Source organism: Boeremia exigua (genome assembly GCF_020726555.1).
Source record: "Boeremia exigua strain MPI-SDFR-AT-0100 chromosome Unknown C7974scaffold_2, whole genome shotgun sequence".
Taxonomy (NCBI): domain Eukaryota; kingdom Fungi; phylum Ascomycota; class Dothideomycetes; order Pleosporales; family Didymellaceae; genus Boeremia; species Boeremia exigua.
The window spans coordinates 1,100-14,592 of NW_025763519.1; the positions used below are offsets into that span (position 1 = coordinate 1,100).

General features: G+C 43.6%; 3 protein-coding genes across 3 annotated transcripts; 2 read left to right on the forward strand and 1 right to left on the reverse strand.

Moving 5' to 3' along the window:
- Nucleotides 1-2,667: 2,667 nt before the first annotated feature.
- Nucleotides 2,668-2,823, forward strand: C7974DRAFT_301946 (uncharacterized protein; the record flags this gene model as incomplete). Its single annotated transcript, XM_046137876.1, has 1 exon — nucleotides 2,668-2,823. A coding segment is annotated over one exon (156 nt), but the record flags the coding sequence as incomplete, so codon positions are not given.
- Nucleotides 2,824-8,064: 5,241 nt separating this feature from the next.
- On the forward strand, nucleotides 8,065-10,232 carry C7974DRAFT_420313 (uncharacterized protein). Its single transcript, XM_046144251.1, has 3 exons — nucleotides 8,065-8,246; nucleotides 8,300-8,799; nucleotides 8,856-10,232. Exons 2-3 carry the CDS (start codon nucleotides 8,544-8,546, stop codon nucleotides 9,785-9,787), a joined length of 1,188 nt encoding a protein of 395 aa, XP_046000931.1. The 5' UTR covers nucleotides 8,065-8,246; nucleotides 8,300-8,543; the 3' UTR covers nucleotides 9,788-10,232.
- Nucleotides 10,233-11,874: 1,642 nt separating this feature from the next.
- C7974DRAFT_446207 (ankyrin repeat-containing domain protein) lies at nucleotides 11,875-13,329 on the reverse strand (the record flags this gene model as incomplete). Its single annotated transcript, XM_046145585.1, has 2 exons — nucleotides 11,875-12,181; nucleotides 12,242-13,329. The coding sequence occupies 2 exons, from the start codon at nucleotides 13,327-13,329 to the stop codon at nucleotides 11,875-11,877; spliced, it is 1,395 nt and encodes a 464-aa protein (XP_046000932.1).
- Between the last annotated feature and the right edge of the window lie 164 nt (nucleotides 13,330-13,493).

Below are 13,493 nucleotides of genomic sequence, written 5' to 3' on the forward strand. Positions count from 1 at the left end.
AGTTATACTATCTATAAGCTAGCTAGTTTTATCTATATTAAGGAGTAGTAGCTCTTAGTGTAGCTCTTTCTGCATTGTCTCTATAAGACTATAGACTATAGAGCGTAGCTAAAGTATGCTATACTGCATATAGCTATATATAATTATATCCCCTACCTATTAGATAACGCTAGCTATATTAGTATTGCTATAGATCTTCTTGCTATAAGCTTATAGCTGCAGCACCTAGTCTATAGGTATAGGCTTACTACTAAATGCAGTAAGCGTTATAAAGCTAGTAACTATCTCCTATACTAGCGCAACGTAGCTCTGCGCCTAGTCCTCTATATCCTCTTAAGACTACCCTTCTATCTCCTAAATCTCTATAATCTGCTTCTTCTAGGCTTGTATAGCGCTATATAGCACTAGCATCTTAGATATAGTAATAACTGCTAATAGTGTTATTATATATATAAGAGGGCTCTTCTAGCTGCAGTCCTAATTAACACCTAGCATAGCTATTACGCTAATAAGGGCGCTCTTATAGTAGTTATCTTCTAGTTAGTAGTTAAGTAGTAAGATAAGGAATGCAAGGATATAGCGTTCTAGCTCTTCCTCCCTCTATTTATCTAGCTCGCTTGCACTATTAAGCTCTGTTTTGCTATTCTAGTAGTAGCTATTGCTGTTGCTATTACTATTACTATTCCTTCTATCCTGCAAGGCTATAAGCAAGACCTGCTAAATCTTCTATAGAATGTATGTCTACCTAGCTATAAGGCAATATTATAGCTTTATCTTGCTAGTACGCGTTAATATTAATTTGCTATCTATCTCTAAAGTAAGGCAGCTAATATTATCTACTACGCTCTCTATATTTATTATAGCATCTAGCAGTTTATAGGTATGCTATATATAGCAGATAATTAATACCTAGTACCTGCTATACTTTATTATTATTCTCCCTATCTAGAGCAAGTTAAATAGCTTCTTATTATCTGCTGCCCCTACCTTATAGCGCTTAATAAAGGTTATAGCTAGCAGTCCTACTACTTTAGGTAATAATACTTGCTAAGCCTTCTAGATTACTATCTCTATAGCCTAGCACACTTTAGTAAGCGCCTATTCTCCTTTACCTAGCCTATAGAGCTATTGCTATAGCTATGTGCAGTTAAAGCTAGCTAAGTAGCGCGCCTATTAGGTTCTCTATAGCTATTAGTGCTAGATAAAGCGGTTATTATCTAGCTTAATCTAAGTATACGTATCCTTGCAGGCCTTTTCTATTGCTATAGTGCTCTAAGTAAATACTATCTTAAGGGCGCGCTGTAGGCTGCCTTCTTTATTAGCAACTTCTTGCGCGTCCTTATTATAAGGCTTTTCTACCTTAAATAGCTAACTAAGCTGTCTAGTAGGCTAGAACTTCTAGCACTACACGCCTACTATCTATATCTAGCTACCTACTAGAGGTTATGCGCCTAGGTAGGGCCGCCCTCTCTTGCGCAGGTTGCTCTATCTATGCTCTTTTCTGTAGTAGTTCTATATATTCTGCAATCTGCGCATAATGTGCCTGCACCGCTCTACTCTATACTTAAGTCTATCTTTATATAGTAGTAGATAATATAGTAGTTGCGCTCCTAATAGCAGGTATATAATATCCTCTAGACATACTGCCTATTCTATAAGCGCTTAGGCTATAGATGCAATCGCTCTCTATAATATAATAGTAAGCTTCTAGTAACTGCTATCTAGGTATAAGGCTAGCTGTAATAATAGCATACCTTGCTAGTAGCTCTTGTAGATAGCTATATAGTGCGTAGGCAGATAGGTAAATATGCTACTAAATAACTCTATAGGTATATATTAGTATGCTCTTATTAATAGAATCTATATAGATGCTGCTAGTAATTAACGCGTGCTTATTTAAGGTATTATTTTGTATTAATTACTTTTCTAGGTCTATTAACGCTAGTTAGTATATACTGTTATATATCTATGCGCAGCCTAACTTTTATAGATAGGCTGTCTAGATCTTAGGGGCCTCTTCTCTATACCTTGCATATTATCTTTATAACTCTATAGCTAGCTAGTATAATATACCTATCTAGCATATATTAGTCTACTGCGCTATATAAAGCTGCTAAGCGATTTAATAGCAGTGCTTAGAGCTTTCCTCCTGCTAGCGAGGCTGCTTTTGCTAGTAAGTATAGGTATAAGCCGCTAAATAAAAAGTATAAGAAGCTGTTTTTCTACTAGGCGTCTATATAACGCTTGCAGCGCAATCTAGATGCCTATCTGCATAGCGCAGGGTAGCTAATCCTTAATCCTGCTAATACTAGCGTCTATAAGCCTATCTTTATTACCTACTCTATTCTATTAGCTGTCTAGCTGCTGCGCAAGATACTTACTAATAATGCTCTCTCTAATAATAGCTAGGACTGCCTTATCTACGCGGCTTAGTTGCTTATAGAGGAGGGCATTATAGAGCTGCTGTCTGTGTAGAAGTTATCTCTAGCGCCTATATCTTAATATATAAAGCAACTAGCACCTACTATATAGGCCTTGTTGCTAAAGCGTGCTTATATAGAGGCGCTTAAAATGCCTATAGTAAGCCCTTAACTATTAGAAGCAGCTAGCAAGTTAGAGGCATAGCTAGATAAGTAGCTAGTAGAGGAATAGCGCATAATTACTATAGTTACTAATAGAAACCGTAATACTAAGCAGAGGCGCATTAAGGACTATAAAGCTATGCTAATTAAGCGCAGGCTTAACCTAGGTCTTGTAGCGCCTAATGTAAAAGCAACTAATAAGGAACTTAGCGCTTATATTGCTATACTAGTTAAGGATTAAGCTATAGTATTATAGCTCTTTAAGCAGAACGCTATAGATAGGCACTAGAGGAGGACCGACTTCTATAATGCTGTTAGGATACCCTACCTTAAGGCTTATAACTTCCTAGCTAAGGCGCGCGCGCTTAGGAGTCCTTTATTCTAATAGCATGCTGCGCACTTCCTACAGGTCTAGTAAAAGCGTAGAGAGCTCTTTAGCAGCAGTAGTAGAGTAGTAGCGCACTATAATGCTAGCTTTTTGCAAGTGCAGCACGCGCACTTGTCTTTAGCAGAGTCCTTGCAGTAAAATAGCGCAGCAAGGATATTCTGCACTGCCTAGGAGCGGTATAATATCTATAATAAAGTAATAAAGTTAGTATATATTAAGTATAGGTAGGTGCAGGCGCTGCTAGGCAAGGTGCTAACTAATAAGCTAGAGCAGATTAAATATAGTAATAGCCTTATTAGCAATAATAAGAGAAGTTAGTTTAGCAAGAGCTAATACTAGATAGAGGCTATAGACACGCTTATGCTACTTATTAACTTAAATCCTAATCCCTCTAAGCGCAAGCGTAATAGCTTTAGAGATTATACTGCTAGAGTAGTTAAGTAGTACTATATTGCTAAAGGTCTAGGCTAGGGCGTGCTACTAGTTATGCTAGAGGATATAATATATAAGAGCTAAATTAAGCAGGATATCTACTTATAGGGCATTAATGTCTTTATTAAGCTAGTAAAGAAGGAGCGTCTAGATGTCTGCGTTGTAGCTAAGCAGTTTAATAAGTAGTTAGGCCTAGACAGCATTACTAGAGGCGAGATTAGAGGGAAGATAGCGCTTAGTATTAAGATTAAGCCTCCCTAGGCACTCTATAGCATAGAAGAGGTAGAAGATAGTAAGAAGGATAGTAAGGAGAATAGCAAGGAGGACAGCGCTAATAAGGGTAGGGCAGTAGATAGGCGCGTTTAGATTGCGTAACTGCTAGTCTGCTCCTAGCGCGCACTAGCTACTCCTCTGCGCTAAATAATACTGCCTAAGCTATTTAAAGCCGTGCTACTATGCTAACTTAATAATCTAGCCTAGACTAGGTCTACTTAATAATACTTCCTTCTCCTAAGATGCTCTTAACTATGCTATAGTAAGGAGAACTCTTATCTACTATCTTATATTGCAGCTAGTTATTAGTTTATGCTATAGGCTAGAGTGCCTTTACTCTTTTACTTGCTCTCTTCTACTGCCCTACTTTAATTAACTGCTGCCTACTTTTTGCAGTACTTAACTTTCTCTAACGCTGTTTCTCTCTCTCCTTCCTATCTTACTAACTCTCTACTCTAACTACCTACTTTTAGTAAGTGCGTGCTGTCTACTTTGCTACGCGCTGCCTTATATCCTACTAACCCTTTATAGCATACTATAACTACTCTTGCGCGCTCTTCCTAGGCTGCTAATACTGCTATCTATTAGCTTGCGTCTGCTATTACTCTCCTTAACCTGTTTAAGACCTCTTCTGCTCTACTACCTACTCTGCCTACTAGCATTATTAATACTATAGCTAGTAATATTATCTTTCTAGGCGCTATACTTAGAGTTAAGGACAACTCCTAAAATACTAATATTAAGACTGCTATCCGCCTATATGCCTAGCGCGACTCCTCTACTAGCCGCGTCTAGGTCCTATTATACTATATATAGACTATGTAGCGCACTTAGGCTTACTAAGCTCTTATTAGTACTAGTATTCTAGACCTCTTCCCTCTACTGCTACCTGCCTTACTAGCTTAGTGCGTCTAGGATATGCTTAATAACTTCCTTAATACTACCTATGCAGCTCTCTAGCAGCGCTACTTCTGCATAATCTTTAACCCTATCTATAGTAAGCTGCCTAACTAGCATGCATTCTTTACTAGCATATAGCGCGCCTCTTATTACCCTATCTATATTAATAAGATGCGCTTCTATAGCATCCTTATCTAGACCCTTAATGCTGCAGTTATGTAGCTAGGTATTATAGGTATACCTACCCTTAATAATGCTAAAAAGCAGCAGTAGTTCTAGCGCACTACGCTTCGCATCTAGTAGGGCTCTACCTGCACTAGCTATTTAGTCTTATAGCAATAGCATATATTATAATATAGTTGTTTATATAGCAACAGGCTAAGCGCTAATATTATGCTAAGGTATATACTCTTTATTAGTTGTATAGAGCAGGCTTTCCCTTCTTATACTTCTACTCTTTGCTAACCTGCCTACTACTTAGTAGGGTTAGGATATAGATAGATAGGCTCTATAATAATAGTAGATAATATTATTATTCTTCTGCCCTTATATATATTATATAGTGCCTGCTTACTTATCTTTATAATATAACTTAAGCTTTATACTCTATAGTCTTCTAATTATATACTATATATATATATATATTATTATAGTAATTAAATATAGCTCTCCTTTTATCTCTTTTCTTCCTTCTGCTTCTCCTACTAGTTTCTCTGCTGTTCCTCTAACAGACTAGCGCTATAGTCTATTTCTTTATGCTAGCCTAGGTTTGCGCTACCTATAAGCCTCTTGTTAGAAAGGCTAACTATATTAGTTATAATTAATCTCTAGATGCCCTTTGCGCTATATAGATAGCCTAGCTAAAGCTAGGCAAATATGTTCTAGACCTTAGCTGTGCAGGAGGTAGGATTACTACTCTAGCTAAATAGATAGTAGGCAGTAGATTAGTAGTTAGGCTAGATAGCATATCGGGCTTTCTTACTATTAATGCACCTACTTATCTTGCAAGCTATAGCCTTACTATTGCACTAACTAGCACTTTAGTATAGTATGTCTATCTTATTAAGGATAGCGTTACTAATAGTAATATCTATAAGCAACTAGCCTTAGTAACTAGCAAGCTAGCTTCCTAGAGTGTTACCTTCCTTATCTATGTTTTAGAGACAGTTCCTCTAGAGTAATGCTGTAGTCTGTTCTAACGCCTAAAAGGCATGCTTATACTAGCTAGCCGCATCTTTATAAGCATGTTAGCACGCTTTACTAATAAACTAATTACTAGTTCTAAACTTTAACTTTCTATTTAGTTTAGATTGTTACTATATATAGAGGTTTCTAGCAGCTTTCTTATTACTACCTTTTCTATGCACTACTCTATAACTATAGCTAATAGGACTATAGTTCTAGCTTAAGTTCTATGCTATATAGTATAGACTGCCTAAGACTAGTTATAGGGCGTTGCTAGTAAGCAGGCTTATGCTGCAGTAATATACGCTAGACTCTATTTTATTTAGACTACTTTACTTAGTATATATAACTTTAGTCTCCTATATATAAAGGATCTGCTGCCTACTGCAGTATTAGTAACTATAGCTTCTTCTAAAATTATAGATTAGATAGGTAGGCAGCTATTAGCAGGCTACTAGCATTAGAGGCAACTATTTAAAGCCTTAGCCTGTTATTTAACACTAGGCTAGGATAGTATATCTTTAGAGTAACGCAACTATGTCCTTGCAGATACTATATAGCAGCATGTTGCATAGACCTATAGCAGGATCTAGTAGAGTGCAAGGAAGATGCTTAAGGCAGGACTAAAAGGCTTTAATATAGCTATATATATCTAACTAGCTATGCTTATAGAGCTATGCGTTTAAGCTAAACAAGGTTAATGTTAGATGCTTGTGCTTCTATTTATAATCCTATAGGGCTGTTAGAGTTTATATAGAAAAGTAAGAGTAGTAGGGCATATAAATAGAATAAAACTATATAGCTACTTAGCTAGGCGTCTAGCTTTATATTATGCAAGATAGTAATGCTATAGAGTAATAGTAAGTATATACTATTATTATATTATAATATTATTTATCTAGGTGTGTTGCACCTAAAGGCATCCTTGCTTAGGGTAGAAGAGTTAGAATATTAATATGCGCGCTTAACAACTACGCTATTAAGTTTCTATTAATATAATAGTTGCGCAGCAATTCTAAAGAGTGCAAAATGTGCGTAAAGCTATTTTGCACCTTGTTATATAGTTATATTAAGATCCTATAGGAGTTAGGGCCTATATAATTTAAAAAGATATATAAATTATATAGGGTCTAATATAGGGGTCCTACTAGCGTTAAATTAAATTATATAGGGTCTAAATAGAAAAGGATTAGTAGTAAGAGTCTAAGTAATTAGGTAATCTAGCTTTATACTCTAGTTTCTAGCTATACTATACTAACTCTAGCTTTATAATAATAGACTACTAACTATATAGTTATAAAGCTATATTAATAATTTCTACTTTACTCTATAATTCTTAGATAAGTAGTAACTTAGTACTTTATTACTAGTAGTTTTTATAGAGTAGTACTTATAGGTAATACTATAAGAATTAACTACTAAAATCTTAAATCTTATAAATAAGATACTACCTAACTTAAATAACCTCTAACTCCCCTCTAACTTAGTTCTAACTTACCTCTATTACTATTTCTTATCTATCTATAGCTAACTAAGACTTATAAGTATAAAAGGTAAGCTTATAGTAGTTCTAGAATAGATAGTTTTTAAGTATTCTTTATATAAGACTTATAGAAATAAGATTCTCCCTAGTTATTAACTTTTCTAGTGCTCCTATATATCTTATAGTAGAATTAAAACTATATTAGAGAATCTTATTACCTATATTATTATAAATACTAGGCTATACTTAAAGATATAAATATAGAGTAGATCTATCTAGGTAGAGGTATAAGGCTTCTAGTTCTAAGAATATATAGAGTTATAATATATACTTAAGCTCTTTTATAGTTAACTTAGGTATATTATACTTCTTAGTAAGGTAGTTTATAATAGCGTTTAGAGAATCTCTAAGTAAAAACTTATAGAAATAGTAGATAATAACTAGCTCTAGCTTATTTATAAGAAGACTATATCTTATAAGATATTCTCTAATATTATTAGAATAGTAGTTTATATTAGGTATTACTTTAATAGTAGATGCTTATATTAGTAGTAATATAATAAAAGAGAAGGCCTAAGAAATAGGCTATTTCTATAGATAAATTAATTATATAGGCAGGACAAAGGTGCTAAAAGGGTTGCTTATAGAACGAAGGGAAGATAGTTTTAGTGTTCCTAGGGTTAGCCTAAGTGGCGGTCGCAATTTCCCTAAAGGGTTTAGTTTTGGAATAGGGGGTGTGTTCTATGTCGCTATACCTGAGTAGGTAGGTAGGTAGGTAGGTCTTGGTCTTGTTTTCGTACACAATATTCTTCCAGGCTCGCCAGCAACGCTCAGGACTTATCACGGCTTGCCATGCTTTCTCGCACGATGCGACTAAGATGTGTTGTGCGGTACGTTAACTGTGGTGCTCGCGCAGAAAAACAGTAGAGGGTGATTGATTAGCCTTTGAGGCACCTATCACGTTGAGCACATATACAGCGCACCCTGCCTCACAGACCTGCAGGTACCTCTTCCCTCTCATTCTCAGTCGGTTTAGCGAGACTTATTCAAAAGCAGATGCTGATCTCGACGAGTATTGAGACCCCGGCTATACAACAGGGGTTCGACAGGCGCAAACAAGCGACACCATGATATCCTGGAAGACGGCTCAGAGCAAACTGCAAGACGACATTGCGACGTCATTCTCTGGAATTCCCCTACGTTGCTATCATGCGCATTTCCCATCTTTCGCAGCCTCTCGCAACGGCTCGACCCGTCTTCTTCAACGACATCGCCACATCGGTGCGTTGGGTAATCGACCATGGGCGACTCCACCATACTCGTGAGCAACGGCACATGCTACTCTTCGGTCGGTAACAAGCTCGACGGCAGCTTCATCCCCTGCGGCAACGATGCCTTCGGCCACCAGACATGCTGCGGCGCAGGCGACAATTGCTTGGCGGATAATGCGTGTTTTGGCGTCCACGGTAGCGGATACGGGAGTTTTCTGACGTATATGGCTGGCTGTACAGATCCAGAGTACACCGACGCAAGGTGCCCAGACAAGCATGGCATTGGTGGGTGATGTCCACGTCCAGACTCAGAGCGCTACAGATGTCGCTGACCGCTGCAGACCAGCCGTGGATTGCGCTCACGCTGTGCGACAATAGCGACGGCGAATGGGCGCCGTGCTCGCAAAAGGACGACCCAACCACGCTTCAGCCAGGCTCCTTCTGCAGCTGCACGGACGCCGCCAAGACAACCGTCGCCTTCAGTGACGCAGACAGCCTTGCGCAATTCGCATCGCTGCCCCAGAGTACAGGACAGAGCATCGTATTCCAAGCGGGCCACTCACCCTCGGGGGACCCTACCCCGCTCGCGTCTTCGGATCCAAGTCCAACGGGCAATTCGAATCAACCCACTGGAGCCAGCGGACTGACGAGTGCTGCCCCCGCCCCGTTTTCAAGCAATGGGACGCCGACACAGACTGGCTCCAATCTGCCCTCGCGCGGGACTGGTACTGCGACAGACGCCGCCAACACGGGGGCAGCGACGTCCAGTTCCACCTCCCGAGGTCCATCCTCAACACCTGATTCCTCTAGCAGCGGCCTCGCCTCGCGCGCGAAAATCGGCATTGGCGTCGGCGTCGGAGCCGTAGCCCTCGTGCTCATAGCCCTTCTAGCATTCATCTGTCTCCGCCGCCGGAAGCGCAAACAGCCCAATCCCTCCGTGGTCGAGAGCGCGGGCATCCACGACGACGAGAAGAGACCTGGGCCTTTGACCACGCCACCTATGCCAGAGATCGCCGGGCAGCCTCTCTCCGAAGCCGATGGGCGAGCTGCAAAGCCGTGGAACGTGCGGAGTGAGCTCCAATGCACGAATTATTTCTCTGCAGCGGGCATCGATGCGCAGGAGCCCACGGGGATGCGGGCGCGGCCGCATGAAGTACCGCAGCAGTATGTCGCGTACCGGCCGCCGCCGCCGCCGCGGCTGCAGGAACAAGGTGCTGTGGCGGAACTGCCGGCTGTGAAGACTCCGCCAGAGGAGAGGGAAGGGAGGTGGTGAGCACAGACACGCGGGGTGCAGAAATGGAGCAGAGTGTCTCGCAGGTCTGGGACTGCCCTCTTGGTTAGACTATTGTTACACTTCTTCAGTCGGCCTTGAATCTCCCGGTGTCACTAGGATGTTCATGAATGTCCAGCGATCCTCATCGAGATCCGTAATATCATATTTTTGACCACACCCGAGCGTCAGCCTTATTACGCCTTCGCATGTTGTACCGCTATGTCAGACGCTCATATGTCTCTTTTGTTTCGCGGTCGTGTAGCCTACGCCTTGGTGATCTGAGATAGTTGGTGTATGACACTCGAAATTGTAGTATCAGTCGCCAATGCTTCACCAACAGGAATCAGATGGTCGGCTCTACGGTGATATGAAACGTCGAGGATTGGTGGCGCATGTCGAGGATTGGTGGTGCATCTTGAAGATTGGTGTGACGCATGTCAAGAGTGAGAGGCATCGTTGCTCACACCTCCCGGCAGACACCGAGCGTCCAGACCCACCGCGATTGAGTCTCCCTCTCAGCAGCCCTCGTAACTGTTCCCGCCACCGTTATCCCGCATCACCATTCTCAAGGGCCTCCAAGTGTCGGCTCGAGCGGAGCGGTAAGACATCAACACCCCAGCAGCAAACTAATTGCCGGGCCGAAACCATCTCCACTGCCCCAAAATTTAATAGAGGCAGCACTCTACAGCAAGAACTACCAACGTTTGCAGCCAGTCAAGGTCCAACGAGGCCGAAGGCGTAGCTCGAGAGCGAGGTAGCAGTCGTGCGCTCGGAATGCGCTCAGTGGCAAAATCGTGGCCCAGGCGGTCGGTGGCGCGGACTGGAAGCAGAGCAGGCTCAGGTTTTGGTTTTGGTTTTGGTGGAGCTTCTCAGTGGCAATCGTATATCCTTCGAATGGAGGTTCGAGCATTTCTCCATCGATAGTGTTGTTGCGGTGGAAGAATTGATGGAATCAGATGGAGTGGGTGGTGGGGAAGGGAAGTCGGGGTCTTGGACAAGTTGGGAAGTCTCGAGTTCTCTCCCCTTCAAGAAATCAGTCACTACGTTCTCCTCGAATAGGTTGATGGAGACGCTCTTCCTGAACTCTGGAATGCGTGTCCCAAGCCACAGCTATCGTCCGTTCGCGCAACCACCAGCTCTGCACTTGCACATGCCTTAATCGTGGCTGATCCTCCCACTCAGAGAGACACAGCACAAGAGCATTGGGACCGAACCTGCCGTTACGGAGCTACAATCAAAGTCCGCAATCTCCTACAAACTCACCCGACACCCCTGTACTGGAGGGATCTCGGGCGGTTGAATGGTGGATGACCTGTCTCGTATAGAGCGCAAGGACTGCTGACATCGAGGACTTGTGACTGGAGAAGGACATTTATCCCTCGCTCAAGATAAGAGACAATAACACTAGTCGGCTTTGTTGCCAAGCGCATCCGACTTCTTACCGCAATCGACCAGATGTCCGCAGCAGAGCTATACTTCGTCCACTCCCGCTCTGGGGCCGTGTAGTCAGCTATATTACTGCCAACAATGGCCTCGAGGGCAGGCGATGGCCGAGTGAACTGCAAGCAAAACAGCGTGACCCTTGCGCACTCCGATCTTTCGAGGTTCCAAGCTGCCAGAAATGTAGTCGTTGGTGTGAAGGAACTCCGCTGCTTAAAGCATGTCTTGCATGTAGCTCTGTGTTACTTTAATGCTCTGTGCGCCCTCCGTTATATATGATGTCAGTCAGAGTGACATCGATGAATGGGTACATAAGATACTCATAACCTGGTTCGCAAGAACAGTCGATCAGGTGTACAACACGGTCGGTGCTGGATACTGAGTCTTCAGCAAATTTGGTGATTGCAACGGAGGTTGTCGTATTGCGTTGAGCGTGTCCAGGATTCTCGGTGCCGTTACGATGCCTCTTCTTGATGGCAACGACATAATTGGTCTTTGCTGTCTTGTTAGCCCTGATTAGAGCGCCTGAATTGCCCTTAAACAGGACTGCATCTAGAGAGTAGTGGTGGGTGACTAGGGGTGCCTTGCTCGAGCCGGGCCTCCGTAATGGGCCAAGTTGCACACGATATGCTTCACGGCAGAATTGGTCAGTGTTGAAATGGCTGGCCCTCGACCGGCCGTGTCCGCTCTGGTGCCTCGACGTGCCCTCGATCAGCCCCCGGCCGGGCTGCGAGCCCGCGTTCCGGCAGCTTGCGCATCTCGCCCGCGCCACCGCCGTGCACATTGTCTTCGACTACCAGCACCTGCGCAAGGAGCACCAGGCCATGTTCCGGCGCTCCAGCAGGGCTGGGGCGGGGCTGGCCGCCTATCCTGTCGACGCCGCCCTGGTCGCAGCTGGGCTGCGGAGGGCCAGCTGGGAGGTGCTCGCGCCGGTCGACTCCGCGGGCGCGCCGCCTGTGTACCCGCACTCGCGCAAGCGTTTAATAGTCTATTCAACCTTGACTTAACTTCTACCTATTTACTAGTCTATATAGAATACGCTCTGATCTACGTAGATGTGATGGTATCCCTTCTTGAGATCGAAGATCCTCCGCTCTTCTGGCTGCTATGCTCCCGTCCTGAGCCAGACATCGGCCACCCGAAGGCCAGAGATAGACGGGTTGGTCTCTCAAGAGCTTGTACATCTCTTCGCGACCCGGCCTCCTCGCCATCTGGAGTGCAGGGCAGCGAACCGACACCGAAGCAGGAGCAAAGACCATCGCACCCGAGGCAAGTAGCATTTTGACAGCCCACACACGATCGTTCCTGACGGCTTCTTCAAGTGCTGTATGCATCCGGCCAATCCGGAGGTTGATCTTGGCGCCTTTGAATATCAGAGATCTCGCAGTCTCCTCATGATCCCCCCTTACGGCAAGCTGCAAAGGAGGAAAGGAGCCGCCCTCCGGCCTTCCAGTGCAGGTATCCGCGCTCGCACCAGCGTCGATGAGTGATTCTACAATGTCTGTGTGGCCCATCATCGCGGCGCATTGTATTGGATAAGGCCGGTTTCTGTGCCCCCAGGAAGGATCTGCGCCTAACTCGATCAAGAGGTTGACGATTCCGATGTGGCCTTTGGTACACGCTGCTTCCATAGCGCTCTGCTTCCTTTTAGGGTCTCTCCAGTCCAGCTCCGCACCATGCTCGATGAGAAGCCTGACTAGGGAAGTGTGGCCGTTTTCTGCGGCGTTTACTAAGGCAATGCCAACTGGGTTGGGCGCAGGCTCAGTAGTCGTGTTGGCGTCCGCCTCAGAGCCTGATTCTGAATCATATAATTCCAAATCAGAATCATCTGATTCTGATTCGGTCGACCTCCCAGTTCCCTGCAAGGCCTTGAGAGCTTTTTCGGCTGTCCGAAGTCGCCCATGAGCCGCAGCCCATAGCAGCGCTGAGCTATTTCTTTCCTGCGCATCGACGCGATACATATGATCCTCAGTCAGTCGACACAGAGCGCGACTCGATTGACTGAATGACAAGATGTCCTGAGGAGTTTTTAAGACCTCACAAATCTGTTGAAGGAGCTCATTTGGGAGCTCAGGTAAAAACATCGCGGAGTGCCTATGCATGTGTTAATTGTAATTACTCCTAGCAGACCAATTCCGCCTACAGAACAACTCGTAAGGTCAGAGCAGCGCTGCCAGAGGTTGGACCACACTTCCGCAACTAAAAATCTCCCAACACCACCGAAAAATAGATAGGGGCTGACAACGATGCAGTTGATCTCGCGGCG

Excerpts from the sequence above, each read along its gene's own strand:
- C7974DRAFT_420313 (XM_046144251.1), top strand. The coding sequence starts at position 8,544 with ATGGGCGACTCCACCATACTCGTGAGCAACGGCACATGCTACTCTTCG. Across the intron at positions 8,800-8,855 it reads CCCAGACAAGCATGGCATTG|ACCAGCCGTGGATTGCGCTC; the intron begins GTGGGTGATGTC and ends TGACCGCTGCAG.